At 58.1% G+C, this 17,683-nt stretch overlaps 1 protein-coding gene across 6 annotated transcripts in view; it reads left to right on the top strand.

Moving 5' to 3' along the window:
- The window catches only part of rnf31 (ring finger protein 31), a 50,309-nt gene that overhangs the window by 9,343 nt on the left and 23,283 nt on the right, over positions 1–17,683 (top strand). For all 6 annotated transcript variants that reach the window (XM_088637877.1, XM_088637879.1, XM_088637876.1 and 3 more), the window contains 5 exons: positions 85–259; positions 1,299–1,462; positions 4,978–5,129; positions 5,866–6,123; positions 15,365–15,610. In XM_088637877.1, the coding sequence (XP_088494003.1) occupies positions 85–259; positions 1,299–1,462; positions 4,978–5,129; positions 5,866–6,123; positions 15,365–15,610 (995 nt within the window). The remainder of the gene's footprint in view (positions 1–84; positions 260–1,298; positions 1,463–4,977; positions 5,130–5,865; positions 6,124–15,364; positions 15,611–17,683) is intronic.

Genomic DNA, 17,683 nt, shown 5'->3' with positions numbered 1-17,683 from the left:
TCCCCAGTGGAGAACTGCACACTGTGTGTGTGTGTGTGTGCTCTTGCGCTGTGACAGCCGCAGTCCCTCTGCTCCTCTCCCCAGTGGAGAACTGCACGCTGTGTGGGATGTTCCCCGTGTCCCTGCACTGCCCCTCCTGTGTCCAGTGGCTCTGCACCGACTGCGACAGGCTGTACCACACTCACCCCAGCAGGGGGCAGCACCGGCGCAGCTCCACCACCTCGCTCCGCGCCCCCGCCCGCCTCCCGCAGACCAGCAGGTGAGGGGGCGCCCCGAGGCGCCGTGACCGCCGTCGAGCGGTGCTCGGGCATCCGCCACTGGGACACGCCTGCCTGTCCGTGTGGAGTTCGCACGGTCTCGGCCGGCTCTCCTCCCACCTCCCCAGGGGAGCGGGCCCCGCCGGGCCGGCTGTGTGAGGTGGGACAGGGTGGGCTGGACCCCGCGAGACCGTGCCAGGGTCCCACACCCACCCGCCCCTGCTCCGCTGTGCACACTCTGTGCGGTCCGGGGGGCTTCTGGGGGAGAAGACGGGTCGTTTCCCCCTTCGGGTTAATTCTTCTGTGTAAAGAAGAGCCTCCTGTCCTGACTGGAGGAGCTCACCCAGCTGTGTCTGGAGAGAAGCCAGGGTATCGGCTTCAACAACATGGCTGGGCAGCTTGTTCCCCACCCCCACCCCCCTCTGTGTAAAGAGGAGCCTCCTGTCCTGACTGGAGGGTCTCACACAGCTGTGTCCTGAGAGAAGTCTGGGTATCGGCTTCAACAACATGGCTGGGCAGCTTGTTCCCCACCCCCACCACCCTCTGTGTAAAGAAGAGCCTCCTGTCCTGACTGGAGGGTCTCACACAGCTGTGTCCTGAGAGAAGTCTGGGTATCGGCTTCAACAACGTGGCTGGGCAGCTTGTTCCCCATCCCCACCCCCCTCTGTGTAAAGAGGAGCCTCCTGTCCTGACTGGAGGGTCTCACCCAGCTGTGTCCTGAGAGAAGTCTGGGTATCGGCTTCAACAACATGGCTGGGCAGCTTGTTCCACATCCCCACCTCCCTCTGTGTAAAGAGGAGCCTCCTGTCCTGACTGGAGGGTCTCACCCAGCTGTGTCTGGAGAGAAGCCAGGGTATCGGCTTCAACAACATGGCTGGGTAGCCTGTTACACGCCCCCACCACTCTTTGCGTACAGGAACACCTGCTGATCTCGGTTGTAAATGCACATACACCTGGTTCCCATTCTGGGTCTTTGCCCCTGGGGCAGGAAAGGCAGCCTCATTCACCCGCAGTGTTTGTATTGACCCCTCTCTCTCCCAGCCCCCCGCAGTCTCTGTCTGTGCGCTCCCCCTCCGCGCCCTGGACCTGTGTCTCCTGTACCTGTCGGAACGAGAGCCTAGCCGTGCTGTGTGTGAGCTGTGAGAGGCCTCGGACTGCCCCTCCTGCTGGCAGAGATGATGTACTGCAGGCTTCCCAGGTCTCAGGTCAGTGTGTCTGTATGAACCCCTGTCTCTCAGTGCAGTGTTAATGTACTGGAGTGTCCAGTCAGTCAGTGTGTCTGTATGAACCCCTCTCTCTCAGTGCAGTGTTAATGTACTGGAGTGTCCAGTCAGTCAGTGTGTCTGTATGAACCCCTCTCTCTCAGTGCAGTGTTAATGTACTGGAGTGTCCAGTCAGTCAGTGTGTCTGTATGAACCCCTCTCTCTCAGTGCAGTGTTAATGTACTGGAGTGTCCAGTCAGTCAGTGTGTCTGTATGAACCCCTCTCTCTCAGTGCAGTGTTAATGTACTGGAGTGTCCAGTCAGTGTGTCTGTATGAACCCCTCTCTCTCAGTGCAGTGTAAATGTACTGGAGTGTCCAGTCAGTCAGTGTGTCTGTATGAACCCCTCTCTCTCAGTGCAGTGTTAATGTACTGGAGTGTCCAGTCAGTCAGTGTGTCTGTATGAACCCCTCTCTCTCAGTGCAGTGTTAATGTACTGGAGTGTCCAGTCAGTGTGTCTGTATGAACCCCTCTCTCTCAGTGCAGTGTTAATGTACTGGAGTGTCCAGTCAGTCAGTGTGTCTGTATGAACCCCTCTCTCTCAGTGCAGTGTTAATGTACTGGAGTGTCCAGTCAGTGTGTCTGTATGAACCCCTCTCTCTCAGTGCAGTGTTAATGTACTGGAGTGTCCAGTCAGTCAGTGTATCTGTATGAACCCCTCTCTCTCAGTGCAGTGTTAATGGACTGGAGTGTCCAGTCAGTCAGTGTGTCTGTATGAACCCCTCTCTCTCAGTGCAGTGTTAATGTACTGGAGTGTCCAGTCAGTCAGTGTGTCTGTATGAACCCCTCTCTCTCAGTGCAGTGTTAATGTACTGGAGTGTCCAGTCAGTGTGTCTGTATGAACCCCTCTCTCTCAGTGCAGTGTTAATGTACTGGAGTGTCCAGTCAGTCAGTGTGTCTGTATGAACCCCTCTCTCTCAGTGCAGTGTTAATGTACTGGAGTGTCCAGTCAGTGTGTCTGTATGAACCCCTCTCTCTCAGTGCAGTGTTAATGTACTGGAGTGTCCAGTCAGTGTGTCTGTATGAACCCCTCTCTCTCAGTGCAGTGTTAATGTACTGGAGTGTCCAGTCAGTGTGTCTGTATTAACCCCTCTCTCTCAGTGCAGTGTTAATGTACTGGAGTGTCCAGTCAGTCAGTGTGTCTGTATGAACCCCTCTCTCTCAGTGCAGTGTTAATGTACTGGAGTGTCCAGTCAGTGTCTGTATGAACCCCTCTCTCTCAGTGCAGTGTTAATGTACTGGAGTGTCCAGTCAGTCAGTGTGTCTGTATGAACCCCTCTCTCTCAGTGCAGTGTTAATGTACTGGAGTGTCCAGTCAGTGTGTCTGTATGAACCCCTCTCTCTCAGTGCAGTGTTAATGTACTGGAGTGTCCAGTCAGTCAGTGTGTCTGTATGAACCCCTCTCTCTCAGTGCAGTGTTAATGTACTGGAGTGTCCAGTCAGTCAGTGTGTCTGTATGAACCCCTCTCTCTCAGTGCAGTGTTAATGTACTGGAGTGTCCAGTCAGTCAGTGTGTCTGTATGAACCCCTCTCTCTCAGTGCAGTGTTAATGTACTGGAGTGTCCAGTCAGTCAGTGTGTCTGTATGAACCCCTCTCTCTCAGTGCAGTGTTAATGTACTGGAGTGTCCAGTCAGTCAGTGTGTCTGTATGAACCCCTCTCTCTCAGTGCAGTGTTAATGTACTGGAGTGTCCAGTCAGTCAGTGTGTCTGTATGAACCCCTCTCTCTCAGTGCAGTGTTAATGTACTGGAGTGTCCAGTCAGTGTGTCTGTATGAACCCCTCTCTCTCAGTGCAGTGTAAATGTACTGGAGTGTCCAGTCAGTCAGTGTGTCTGTATGAACCCCTCTCTCTCAGTGCAGTGTTAATGTACTGGAGTGTCCAGTCAGTCAGTGTGTCTGTATGAACCCCTCTCTCTCAGTGCAGTGTTAATGTACTGGAGTGTCCAGTCAGTGTGTCTGTATGAACCCCTCTCTCTCAGTGCAGTGTTAATGTACTGGAGTGTCCAGTCAGTCAGTGTGTCTGTATGAACCCCTCTCTCTCAGTGCAGTGTTAATGTACTGGAGTGTCCAGTCAGTGTGTCTGTATGAACCCCTCTCTCTCAGTGCAGTGTTAATGTACTGGAGTGTCCAGTCAGTCAGTGTATCTGTATGAACCCCTCTCTCTCAGTGCAGTGTTAATGGACTGGAGTGTCCAGTCAGTCAGTGTGTCTGTATGAACCCCTCTCTCTCAGTGCAGTGTTAATGTACTGGAGTGTCCAGTCAGTCAGTGTGTCTGTATGAACCCCTCTCTCTCAGTGCAGTGTTAATGTACTGGAGTGTCCAGTCAGTGTGTCTGTATGAACCCCTCTCTCTCAGTGCAGTGTTAATGTACTGGAGTGTCCAGTCAGTCAGTGTGTCTGTATGAACCCCTCTCTCTCAGTGCAGTGTTAATGTACTGGAGTGTCCAGTCAGTGTGTCTGTATGAACCCCTCTCTCTCAGTGCAGTGTTAATGTACTGGAGTGTCCAGTCAGTGTGTCTGTATGAACCCCTCTCTCTCAGTGCAGTGTTAATGTACTGGAGTGTCCAGTCAGTGTGTCTGTATTAACCCCTCTCTCTCAGTGCAGTGTTAATGTACTGGAGTGTCCAGTCAGTCAGTGTGTCTGTATGAACCCCTCTCTCTCAGTGCAGTGTTAATGTACTGGAGTGTCCAGTCAGTGTCTGTATGAACCCCTCTCTCTCAGTGCAGTGTTAATGTACTGGAGTGTCCAGTCAGTCAGTGTGTCTGTATGAACCCCTCTCTCTCAGTGCAGTGTTAATGTACTGGAGTGTCCAGTCAGTGTGTCTGTATGAACCCCTCTCTCTCAGTGCAGTGTTAATGTACTGGAGTGTCCAGTCAGTCAGTGTGTCTGTATGAACCCCTCTCTCTCAGTGCAGTGTTAATGTACTGGAGTGTCCAGTCAGTCAGTGTGTCTGTATGAACCCCTCTCTCTCAGTGCAGTGTTAATGTACTGGAGTGTCCAGTCAGTGTGTCTGTATGAACCCCTCTCTCTCAGTGCAGTGTTAATGTACTGGAGTGTCCAGTCAGTGTGTCTGTATGAACCCCTCTCTCTCAGTGCAGTGTTAATGTACTGGAGTGTCCAGTCAGTGTGTCTGTATGAACCCCCCTCTCTCAGAGCAGTGTTAATGTACTGGAGTGTCCAGTCAGTGTGTCTGTATGAACCCCTCTCTCTCAGTGCAGTGTTAATGTACTGGAGTGTCCAGTCAGTGTGTCTGTATGAACCCCTCTCTCTCAGTGCAGTGTTAATGTACTGGAGTGTCCAGTCAGTCAGTGTGTCTGTATGAACCCCTCTCTCTCAGTGCAGTGTTAATGTACTGGAGTGTCCAGTCAGTGTGTCTGTATGAACCCCTCTCTCTCAGAGCAGTGTTAATGTACTGGAGTGTCCAGTCAGTGTGTCTGTATGAACCCCTCTCTCTCTCAGTGTCTCAGTGGCAGTGTCAGAGCTGTACCATGGTCAATCCCAGCAGCAGTGTGCTGTGTGAGGTGTGTGAGCGTCCCCGCCTGGCGTCCCGTCCACCGGTGACCTCAGCCCAAGCCCAGATCCCTCCTGTGGCTGCAGCTTCCCAGCTACAGGTACTGAGGCATAGGGATTGACTCTCAGTCTAGCGTTAGTCTTCATTGTAAACTAAGGGCTGTGTGTGTGTGTTTCACTACGTCACAGCAAAGCTCAGGGCTGTGTGTGTGTGTGTGTGTGTGTGTGTGTGTGTGTGTGTGTGCGTGTGTGTTTCACTGGCTCACAGCAGAGCTCAGGGCTGTGTGTGTGTGTTTCACTACGTCACAGCAGAGCTCAGGGCTGTGTGTGTGTGTGTGTTTCACTACGTCACAGCAGAGCTCAGGGCTGTGTGTGTGTGTGTGTTTCACTGGGTCACAGCAGAGCTCAGGGCTGTGTGTGTGTGTGTGTGTTTCACTGCCTCACAGCAGAGCTCAGGGCTGTGTGTGTGTGTTTCACTGGCTCACAGCAGAGCTCAGGGCTGTGTGTGTGTGTGTGTTTCACTGGCTCACAGCAGAGCTCAGGGCTGTGTGTGTGTGTTTCACTGGCTCACAGCAGAGCTCAGGGCTGTGTGTGTGTGTTTCACTGGCTCACAGCAGAGCTCATGGCTGTGTGTGTGTGTTTCACTGGCTCACAGCAGAGCTCAGGGCTGTGTGTGTGTGTTTCACTCCGTCCCAGCAGAGCTCAGGGCTGTGTGTGTGTGTTTCACTCCGTCCCAGCAGAGCTCAGGGCTGTGTGTGTGTGTTTCACTGGCTCACAGCAGAGCTCAGGGCTGTGTGTGCTGTCCTGTACTCTGACCTGTCTCTCTGTTTCCCTCAGTGGGAGTGCCAGTACTGCACCTTTGCGAACACCATGACCAGCAGCGTTTGCGAAGTCTGCAACCTCAGCCGCTATGACCCCACCCCCCACGTCTCCCTGCCCTGCCCACAACCGTCTCCAGCCCTGCTGGATGGCCCTGCGGTGGCCACGCCCCCCAAGGTCCCGCCCACGCCCCTCCCCAAGCCGATGGAGGACGCTGATTGGGCGCGACAGAACAAGATGAAAGAGGAGGGGCTTCAGCTGGTCAAGATGATCAGAGTGGGTGCAGTTCTAGAGGCTCTTGTGCATGTGCGATGTGAGTGTTGCTGATCATGGCACGGTGGCGCTGTGGACAGCGCTGCCGCGTGCGATTCCAGATCTGAGGTGCTGTCTGCGTGGAGCTTCCCCAATCCCTCCAACACCTTCCCGACTCCCTCCTGCTGCTTCCCCAATCCCTCCCACACCTTCCCGACTCCCTCCTGCTGCTTCCCCAATCCCTCCCACACCTTCCCGACTCCCTCCTGCTGCTTCCCCAATCCCTCCCACACCTTCCCGACTCCCTCCAGCTGCTTCCCCAATCCCTCCCACACCTTCCCGACTCCCTCCTGCTGCTTCCCCAATCCCTCCCACACCTTCCCGACTCCCTCCAGCTGCTTCCCCAATCCCTCCCACACCTTCCCGACTCTCTCCTGCTGCTGCTTCCCCAATCCCTCCCACACCTTCCCGACTCTCTCCTGCTGCTTCCCCAATCCCTCCCACACCTTCCCGACTCTCTCCTGCTGCTTCCCCAATCCCTCCCACACCTTCCCGACTCTCTCCTGCTGCTGCTTCCCCAATCCCTCCCACACCTTCCCGACTCCCTCCTGCTGCTGCTTCCCCAATCCCTCCCACACCTTCCCGACTCCCTCCTGCTGCTTCCCCAATCCCTCCCACACCTTCCCGACTCCCTCCTGCTGCTTCCCCAATCCCTCCCACACCTTCCCGACTCCCTCCTGCTGCTTCCCCAATCCCTCCCACACCTTCCCGACTCTTCTGCTGCTTCCCCAATCCCTCCCACACCTTCCCGACTCCCTCCTGCTGCTGCTTCCCCAATCCCTCCCACACCTTCCCGACTCCCTCCTGCTGCTGATTCCCCAATCCCTCCCACACCTTCCCAACTCCCTCCTGCTGCTTCCCCAATCCCTCCCACACCTTCCCGACTCTCTCCTGCTGCTGCTTCCCCAATCCCTCCCACACCTTCCCGACTCCCTCCTGCTGCTTCCCCAATCCCTCCCACACCTTCCCGACTCCCTCCTGCTGCTTCCCCAATCCCTCCCACACCTTCCCGACTCCCTCCAGCTGCTTCCCCAATCCCTCCCACACCTTCCCGACTCCCTCCTGCTGCTTCCCCAATCCCTCCCACACCTTCCCGACTCCCTCCAGCTGCTTCCCCAATCCCTCCCACACCTTCCCGACTCTCTCCTGCTGCTGCTTCCCCAATCCCTCCCACACCTTCCCGACTCTCTCCTGCTGCTGCTTCCCCAATCCCTCCCACACCTTCCCGACTCTCTCCTGCTGCTTCCCCAATCCCTCCCACACCTTCCCGACTCCCTCCAGCTGCTGATTCCCCAATCCCTCCCACACCTTCCCGACTCCCTCCTGCTGCTTCCCCAATCCCTCCCACACCTTCCCGACTCCCTCCAGCTGCTGATTCCCCAATCCCTCCCACACCTTCCCGACTCTCTCCTGCTGCTTCCCCAATCCCTCCCACACCTTCCCGACTCCCTCCAGCTGCTGATTCCCCAATCCCTCCCACACCTTCCCGACTCTCTCCTGCTGCTGCTTCCCCAATCCCTCCCACACCTTCCCGACTCCCTCCTGCTGCTTCCCCAATCCCTCCCACACCTTCCCGACTCCCTCCTGCTGCTTCCCCAATCCCTCCCACACCTTCCCGACTCCCTCCTGCTGCTTCCCCAATCCCTCCCACACCTTCCCGACTCTTCTGCTGCTTCCCCAATCCCTCCCACACCTTCCCGACTCCCTCCTGCTGCTTCCCCAATCCCTCCCACACCTTCCCGACTCTTCTGCTGCTTCCCCAATCCCTCCCACACCTTCCCGACTCTCCTGCTGCTTCCCCAATCCCTCCCACACCTTCCCGACTCCCTCCTGCTGCTGCTTCCCCAATCCCTCCCACACCTTCCCGACTCTCTCCTGCTGCTTCCCCAATCCCTCCCACACCTTCCCGACTCCCTCCTGCTGCTGCTTCCCCAATCCCTCCCACACCTTCCCGACTCCCTCCTGCTGCTTCCCCAATCCCTCCCACACCTTCCCGACTCCCTCCTGCTGCTGCTTCCCCAATCCCTCCCACACCTTCCCGACTCTCTCCTGCTGCTTCCCCAATCCCTCCCACACCTTCCCGACTCCCTCCTGCTGCTTCCCCAATCCCTCCCACACCTTCCCGACTCTCTCCTGCTGCTGCTTCCCCAATCCCTCCCACACCTTCCCGACTCTCTCCTGCTGCTTCCCCAATCCCTCCCACACCTTCCCGACTCCCTCCTGCTGCTGCTTCCCCAATCCCTCCCACACCTTCCCGACTCTCTCCTGCTGCTTCCCCAATCCCTCCCACACCTTCCCGACTCTCTCCTGCTGCTGCTTCCCCAATCCCTCCCACACCTTCCCGACTCCCTCCTGCTGCTGCTTCCCCAATCCCTCCCACACCTTCCCGACTCCCTCCTGCTGCTGCTTCCCCAATCCCTCCCACACCTTCCCGACTCCCTCCTGCTGCTTCCCCAATCCCTCCCACACCTTCCCGACTCTTCTGCTGCTTCCCCAATCCCTCCCACACCTTCCCGACTCCCTCCAGCTGCTGATTCCCCAATCCCTCCCACACCTTCCCGACTCTCTCCTGCTGCTGCTTCCCCAATCCCTCCCACACCTTCCCGACTCTCTCCTGCTGATTCCCCAATCCCTCCCACACCTTCCCGACTCCCTCCTGCTGCTTCCCCAATCCCTCCCACACCTTCCTGACTCTCTCCTGCTGCTTCCCCAATCCCTCCCACACCTTCCCGACTCCCTCCAGCTGCTGATTCCCCAATCCCTCCCACACCTTCCCGACTCCCTCCAGCTGCTTCCCCAATCCCTCCCACACCTTCCCGACTCCCTCCTGCTGCTTCCCCAATCCCTCCCACACCTTCCCGACTCTCTCCTGCTGCTTCCCCAATCCCTCCCACACCTTCCCGACTCCCTCCAGCTGCTGATTCCCCAATCCCTCCCACACCTTCCCGACTCCCTCCAGCTGCTTCCCCAATCCCTCCCACACCTTCCCGACTCTCTCCTGCTGCTGCTTCCCCAATCCCTCCCACACCTTCCCGACTCTCTCCTGCTGCTGCTTCCCCAATCCCTCCCACACCTTCCCGACTCTTCTGCTGCTTCCCCAATCCCTCCCACACCTTCCCGACTCCCTGCTGCTGCTTCCCCAATCCCTCCCACACCTTCCCGACTCTCTCCAGCTGCTTCCCCAATCCCTCCCACACCTTCCCGACTCTCTCCTGCTGCTGCTTCCCCAATCCCTCCCACACCTTCCCGACTCTCTCCTGCTGCTTCCCCAATCCCTCCCACACCTTCCCGACTCTCTCCTGCTGCTTCCCCAATCCCTCCCACACCTTCCCGACTCTCTCCTGCTGCTGCTTCCCCAATCCCTCCCACACCTTCCCGACTCCCTCCTGCTGCTGCTTCCCCAATCCCTCCCACACCTTCCCGACTCTCTCCAGCTGCTTCCCCAATCCCTCCCACACCTTCCCAACTCCCTCCTGCTGCTGCTTCCCCAATCCCTCCCACACCTTCCCGACTCTCTCCTGCTGCTGCTTCCCCAATCCCTCCCACACCTTCCCGACTCCCTCCTGCTGCTGCTTCCCCAATCCCTCCCACACCTTCCCGACTCTCTCCTGCTGCTTCCCCAATCCCTCCCACACCTTCCCGACTCCCTCCTGCTGCTGCTTCCCCAATCCCTCCCACACCTTCCCGACTCTCTCCAGCTGCTTCCCCAATCCCTCCCACACCTTCCCGACTCCCTCCTGCTGCTGCTTCCCCAATCCCTCCCACACCTTCCCGACTCTCTCCTGCTGCTGCTTCCCCAATCCCTCCCACACCTTCCCGACTCTCTCCTGCTGCTTCCCCAATCCCTCCCACACCTTCCCGACTCTCTCCAGCTGCTTCCCCAATCCCTCCCACACCTTCCCGACTCTCTCCTGCTGCTGATTCCCCAATCCCTCCCACACCTTCCCGACTCTCTCCTGCTGCTTCCCCAATCCCTCCCACACCTTCCCGACTCTCTCCTGCTGCTGCTTCCCCAATCCCTCCCACACCTTCCCGACTCTCTCCTGCTGCTTCCCCAATCCCTCCCACACCTTCCCGACTCCCTCCTGCTGCTTCCCCAATCCCTCCCACACCTTCCCGACTCTCTCCTGCTGCTTCCCCAATCCCTCCCACACCTTCCCGACTCTCTCCTGCTGCTTCCCCAATCCCTCCCACACCTTCCCGACTCTCTCCTGCTGCTTCCCCAATCCCTCCCACACCTTCCCGACTCCCTCCAGCTGCTTCCCCAATCCCTCCCACACCTTCCCGACTCTCTCCTGCTGCTGCTTCCCCAATCCCTCCCACACCTTCCCGACTCCCTCCAGCTGCTGATTCCCCAATCCCTCCCACACCTTCCCGACTCCCTCCAGCTGCTTCCCCAATCCCTCCCACACCTTCCCGACTCTCTCCTGCTGCTGCTTCCCCAATCCCTCCCACACCTTCCCGACTCTCTCCTGCTGCTGCTTCCCCAATCCCTCCCACACCTTCCCGACTCTCTCCTGCTGCTGCTTCCCCAATCCCTCCCACACCTTCCCGACTCTCTCCAGCTGCTTCCCCAATCCCTCCCACACCTTCCCGACTCTCTCCTGCTGCTGATTCCCCAATCCCTCCCACACCTTCCCGACTCTCTCCTGCTGCTTCCCCAATCCCTCCCACACCTTCCCGACTCTCTCCTGCTGCTGCTTCCCCAATCCCTCCCACACCTTCCCGACTCTCTCCTGCTGCTGCTTCCCCAATCCCTCCCACACCTACCCGACTCCCTCCAGCTGCTTCCCCAATCCCTCCCACACCTTCCCGACTCCCTCCTGCTGCTGCTTCCCCAATCCCTCCAACACCTTCCCGACTCTCTCCTGCTGCTGCTGCCCCAATCCCTCCCACACCTTCCCGACTCCCTCCTGCTGCTTCCCCAATCCCTCCCACACCTTCCCGACTCTCTCCTGCTGCTTCCCCAATCCCTCCCACACCTTCCCGACTCTCTCCTGCTGCTTCCCCAATCCCTCCCACACCTTCCCGACTCTCTCCTGCTGCTGATTCCCCAATCCCTCCCACACCTTCCCGACTCTCTCCTGCTGCTGATTCCCCAATCCCTCCAACACCTTCCCGACTCTTCTGCTGCTTCCCCAATCCCTCCCACACCTTCCCGACTCTCTCCTGCTGCTTCCCCAATCCCTCCCACACCTTCCCGACTCTCTCCTGCTGCTTCCCCAATCCCTCCCACACCTTCCCGACTCCCTCCAGCTGCTGATTCCCCAATCCCTCCCACACCTTCCCAACTCCCTCCTGCTGCTTCCCCAATCCCTCCCACACCTTCCCAACTCCCTCCTGCTGCTTCCCCAATCCCTCCCACACCTTCCCGACTCTCTCCTGCTGCTGCTTCCCCAATCCCTCCCACACCTTCCCGACTCTCTCCTGCTGCTTCCCCAATCCCTCCCACACCTTCCCGACTCTCTCCTGCTGCTGCTTCCCCAATCCCTCCCACACCTTCCCGACTCTCTCCTGCTGCTGCTTCCCCAATCCCTCCCACACCTTCCCAACTCCCTCCTGCTGCTGCTTCCCCAATCCCTCCCACACCTTCCCGACTCTCTCCTGCTGCTGCTTCCCCAATCCCTCCCACACCTTCCCGACTCTCTCCTGCTGCTTCCCCAATCCCTCCCACACCTTCCCGACTCTCTCCTGCTGCTTCCCCAATCCCTCCCACACCTTCCCGACTCTCTCCTGCTGCTTCCCCAATCCCTCCCACACCTTCCCGACTCTCTCCAGCTGCTTCCCCAATCCCTCCCACACCTTCCCGACTCCCTCCTGCTGCTGCTTCCCCAATCCCTCCCACACCTTCCCGACTCCCTCCTGCTGCTGCTTCCCCAATCCCTCCCACACCTTCCCGACTCCCTCCTGCTGCTGCTTCCCCAATCCCTCCCACACCTTCCCGACTCTCTCCTGCTGCTGCTTCCCCAATCCCTCCCACACCTTCCCGACTCTCTCCTGCTGCTTCCCCAATCCCTCCCACACCTTCCCGACTCTCTCCTGCTGCTGCTTCCCCAATCCCTCCCACACCTTCCCGACTCTCTCCTGCTGCTTCCCCAATCCCTCCCACACCTTCCCGACTCCCTCCTGCTGCTTCCCCAATCCCTCCCACACCTTCCCGACTCTCTCCTGCTGCTTCCCCAATCCCTCCCACACCTTCCCGACTCTCTCCTGCTGCTTCCCCAATCCCTCCCACACCTTCCCGACTCTCTCCTGCTGCTTCCCCAATCCCTCCCACACCTTCCCGACTCCCTCCTGCTGCTGCTTCCCCAATCCCTCCCACACCTTCCCGACTCCCTCCTGCTGCTTCCCCAATCCCTCCCACACCTTCCCAACTCCCTCCTGCTGCTGCTTCCCCAATCCCTCCCACACCTTCCCGACTCTCTCCTGCTGCTTCCCCAATCCCTCCCACACCTTCCCGACTCTCTCCTGCTGCTGCTTCCCCAATCCCTCCCACACCTTCCCGACTCTCTCCTGCTGCTTCCCCAATCCCTCCCACACCTTCCCGACTCCCTCCTGCTGCTTCCCCAATCCCTCCCACACCTTCCCGACTCTCTCCTGCTGCTTCCCCAATCCCTCCCACACCTTCCCGACTCTCTCCTGCTGCTTCCCCAATCCCTCCCACACCTTCCCGACTCTCTCCTGCTGCTTCCCCAATCCCTCCCACACCTTCCCGACTCTCTCCTGCTGCTTCCCCAATCCCTCCCACACCTTCCCGACTCTCTCCTGCTGCTGCTTCCCCAATCCCTCCCACACCTTCCCGACTCCCTCCTGCTGCTGCTTCCCCAATCCCTCCCACACCTTCCCGACTCCCTCCTGCTGCTGCTTCCCCAATCCCTCCCACACCTTCCCGACTCTCTCCAGCTGCTGCTTCCCCAATCCCTCCCACACCTTCCTGACTCTCTCCTGCTGCTGCTTCCCCAATCCCTCCCACACCTTCCCGCCTCTCTCCTGCTGCTGCTTCCCCAATCCCTCCCACACCTTCCCGACTCTCTCCTGCTGCTTCCCCAATCCCTCCCACACCTTCCCGACTCTCTCCAGCTGCTGCCCCAATCCCTCCCACACCTTCCTGACTCCCTCCAGCTGCTTCCCCAATCCCTCCCACACCTTCCCGACTCTCTCCTGCTGCTTCCCCAATCCCTCCCACACCTTCCCGACTCCCTCCTGCTGCTTCCCCAATCCCTCCCACACCTTCCCGACTCTCTCCTGCTGCTGCTTCCCCAATCCCTCCCACACCTTCCCGACTCTCTCCTCCTGCTGCTTCCCCAATCCCTCCCACACCTTCCCGACTCCCTCCTGCTGCTTCCCCAATCCCTCCCACACCTTCCCGACTCTCTCCTGCTGCTGCTTCCCCAATCCCTCCCACACCTTCCCGACTCCCTCCTGCTGCTTCCCCAATCCCTCCCACACCTTCCTGACTCCCTCCTGCTGCTTCCCCAATCCCTCCCACACCTTCCCGACTCCCTCCTGCTGCTTCCCCAATCCCTCCCACACCTTCCCGACTCTCTCCAGCTGCTTCCCCAATCCCTCCCACACCTTCCCGACTCTCTCCTGCTGCTGCTTCCCCAATCCCTCCCACACCTTCCCGACTCTCTCCTGCTGCTGCTTCCCCAATCCCTCCCACACCTTCCCGACTCCCTCCTGCTGCTTCCCCAATCCCTCCCACACCTTCCCGACTCTCTCCTGCTGCTGCTTCCCCAATCCCTCCCACACCTTCCCGACTCTCTCCTGCTGCTTCCCCAATCCCTCCCACACCTTCCCGACTCTCTCCTGCTGCTGCTTCCCCAATCCCTCCCACACCTTCCCGACTCTCTCCTGCTGCTTCCCCAATCCCTCCCACACCTTCCCGACTCCCTCCTGCTGCTTCCCCAATCCCTCCCACACCTTCCCGACTCCCTCCTGCTGCTTCCCCAATCCCTCCCACACCTTCCCGACTCCCTCCTGCTGCTTCCCCAATCCCTCCCACACCTTCCCGACTCTCTCCTGCTGCTTCCCCAATCCCTCCCACACCTTCCCGACTCTCTCCTGCTGCTGCTTCCCCAATCCCTCCCACACCTTCCCGACTCTCTCCTGCTGCTTCCCCAATCCCTCCCACACCTTCCCGACTCCCTCCAGCTGCTTCCCCAATCCCTCCCACACCTTCCCGACTCCCTCCTGCTGCTGCTTCCCCAATCCCTCCCACACCTTCCCGACTCCCTCCTGCTGCTGCTTCCCCAATCCCTCCCACACCTTCCCGACTCTCTCCTGCTGCTTCCCCAATCCCTCCCACACCTTCCCGACTCTCTCCTGCTGCTGCTTCCCCAATCCCTCCCACACCTTCCCGACTCTCTCCTGCTGCTTCCCCAATCCCTCCCACACCTTCCCGACTCCCTCCAGCTGCTTCCCCAATCCCTCCCACACCTTCCCGACTCTCTCCTGCTGCTTCCCCAATCCCTCCCACACCTTCCCGACTCTCTCCTGCTGCTTCCCCAATCCCTCCCACACCTTCCCGACTCTCTCCTGCTGCTGCTTCCCCAATCCCTCCCACACCTTCCCGACTCTTCTGCTGCTTCCCCAATCCCTCCCACACCTTCCCGACTCTCTCCTGCTGCTTCCCCAATCCCTCCCACACCTTCCCGACTCCCTCCTGCTGCTTCCCCAATCCCTCCAACACCTTCCCGACTCTCTCCTGCTGCTGCTTCCCCAATCCCTCCCACACCTTCCCGACTCCCTCCTGCTGCTGCTTCCCCAATCCCTCCCACACCTTCCCGACTCCCTCCTGCTGCTTCCCCAATCCCTCCCACACCTTCCCGACTCCCTCCAGCTGCTTCCCCAATCCCTCCCACACCTTCCCGACTCTCTCCTGCTGCTTCCCCAATCCCTCCCACACCTTCCCGACTCTCTCCTGCTGCTTCCCCAATCCCTCCCACACCTTCCCGACTCCCTCCTGCTGCTTCCCCAATCCCTCCCACACCTTCCCGACTCCCTGCTGCTGCTTCCCCAATCCCTCCCACACCTTCCCGACTCTCTCCTGCTGCTTCCCCAATCCCTCCCACACCTTCCCGACTCCCTCCTGCTGCTTCCCCAATCCCTCCCACACCTTCCCGACTCTCTGTGGGACCCCGGGGCCAGCAGCAGGTCCGCCCCGCGGTGACGCCCCCCTCTCCTCTCCCCCTCTGTGTGGCAGGAGGCGGAGGCGCGGGGCGTGAGCCCGGAGGAGGTCTTCGCCGCGGTCAGCTACTCCGGGACCCGGGAGCCGTGCCGCTGGCTGTGCTCGGAGCTGCCCATGGCGCTGGACCTGCTGTGCGACATGGCCAGCGGCAGCCTGGGGGGGGCCCGGCTGTCCCGCCAGGAGGCCCGGCAGGCCTGGGTCAGCGCCGGCGGAGACCTGGAGAAGGCAGTGAGGCAGGCACTGAGAGACAGACAGGCCAAGGTGAGGCTACAGGGAGAGAACCCCTCTCAGTGCAGTGTTATTGTACTGGAGTGTCCAGTCAGTCAGTGTGTCTGTATGAACCCCTCTCTCTCAGTGCAGTGTTAATGTACTGGAGTGTCCAGTCAGTGTGTCTGTATGAACCCCTCTCTCTCAGTGCAGTGTTAATGTACTGGAGTGTCCAGTCAGTGTGTCTGTATGAACCCCTCTCTCTCAGTGCAGTGTTAATGTACTGGAGTGTCCAGTCAGTCAGTGTGTCTGTATGAACCCCTCTCTCTCAGTGCAGTGTTAATGTACTGGAGTGTCCAGTCAGTCAGTGTGTCTGTATGAACCCCTCTCTCTCAGTGCAGTGTTAATGTACTGGAGTGTCCAGTCAGTCAGTGTGTCTGTATGAACCCCTCTCTCTCAGCGCAGTGTTAATGTACTGGAGTGTCCAGTCAGTGTGTCTGTATGAACCCCTCTCTCTCAGTGCAGTGTTAATGTACTGGAGTGTCCAGTCAGTCAGTGTGTCTGTATGAACCCCTCTCTCTCAGTGCAGTGTTAATGTACTGGAGTGTCCAGTCAGTCAGTGTGTCTGTATGAACCCCTCTCTCTCAGTGCAGTGTTAATGTACTGGAGTGTCCAGTCAGTCAGTGTGTCTGTATGAACCCCTCTCTCTCAGTGCAGTGTTAATGTACTGGAGTGTCCAGTCAGTCAGTGTGTCTGTATGAACCCCTCTCTCTCAGTGCAGTGTTAATGTACTGGAGTGTCCAGTCAGTCAGTGTGTCTGTATGAACCCCTCTCTCTCAGTGCGGTGTTAATGTACTGGAGTGTCCAGTCAGTCAGTGTGTCTGTATGAACCCCTCTCTCTCAGTGCAGTGTTAATGTACTGGAGTGTCCAGTCAGTGTGTCTGTATGAACCCCTCTCTCTCAGTGCAGTGTTAATGTACTGGAGTGTCCAGTCAGTCAGTGTGTCTGTATGAACCCCTCTCTCTCAGTGCAGTGTTAATGTACTGGAGTGTCCAGTCAGTCAGTGTGTCTGTATGAACCCCTCTCTCTCAGTGCAGTGTTAATGTACTGGAGTGTCCAGTCAGTGTGTCTGTATGAACCCCTCTCTCTCAGTGCAGTGTTAATGTACTGGAGTGTCCAGTCAGTCAGTGTGTCTGTATGAACCCCTCTCTCTCAGTGCAGTGTTAATGTACTGGAGTGTCCAGTCAGTCAGTGTGTCTGTATGAACCCCTCTCTCTCAGTGCAGTGTTAATGTACTGGAGTGTCCAGTCAGTCAGTGTGTCTGTATGAACCCCTCTCTCTCAGTGCAGTGTTAATGTACTGGAGTGTCCAGTCAGTCTGAGTGTCTGTATGAACCCCTCTCTCTCAGTGCAGTGTTAATGTACTGGAGTGTCCAGTCAGTGTGTCTGTATGAACCCCTCTCTCTCAGTGCAGTGTTAATGTGCTGGAGTGTCCAGTCAGTCAGTGTGTCTGTATGAACCCCTCTCTCTCAGTGCAGTGTTAATGTACTGGAGTGTCCAGTCAGTCTGAGTGTCTGTATGAACCCCTCTCTCTCAGTGCAGTGTTAATGTACTGGAGTGTCCAGTCAGTCAGTGTGTCTGTATGAATCCCTCTCTCTCAGTGCAGTGTTAATGTACTGGAGTGTCCAGTCAGTCAGTGTGTCTGTATGAACCCCTCTCTCTCAGTGCAGTGTTAATGTACTGGAGTGTCCAGTCAGTCAGTGTATCTGTATGAACCCCTCTCTCTCAGTGCAGTGTTAATGTACTGGGGTGTCCAGTCAGTGTGTCTGTATGAACCCCTCTCTCTCAGTGCAGTGTTAATGTACTGGAGTGTCCAGTCAGTCAGTGTGTCTGTATGAACCCCTCTCTCTCAGTGCAGTGTTAATGTACTGGAGTGTCCAGTCAGTCAGTGTGTCTGTATGAACCCCTCTCTCTCAGTGCAGTGTTAATGTACTGGAGTGTCCAGTCAGTCAGTGTATCTGTATGAACCCCTCTCTCTCAGTGCAGTGTTAATGTACTGGGGTGTCCAGTCAGTGTGTCTGTATGAACCCCTCTCTCTCAGTGCAGTGTTAATGTACTGGAGTGTCCA

The sequence above is a fragment of the Lepisosteus platostomus genome, chromosome 6 (genome assembly GCF_059453375.1).
Source record: "Lepisosteus platostomus isolate fLepPlt1 chromosome 6, fLepPlt1.hap1, whole genome shotgun sequence".
NCBI classification, from domain to species: Eukaryota; Metazoa; Chordata; class Actinopteri; order Semionotiformes; family Lepisosteidae; genus Lepisosteus; species Lepisosteus platostomus.
This window is presented reverse-complemented; position numbering and strand designations above follow the sequence as displayed.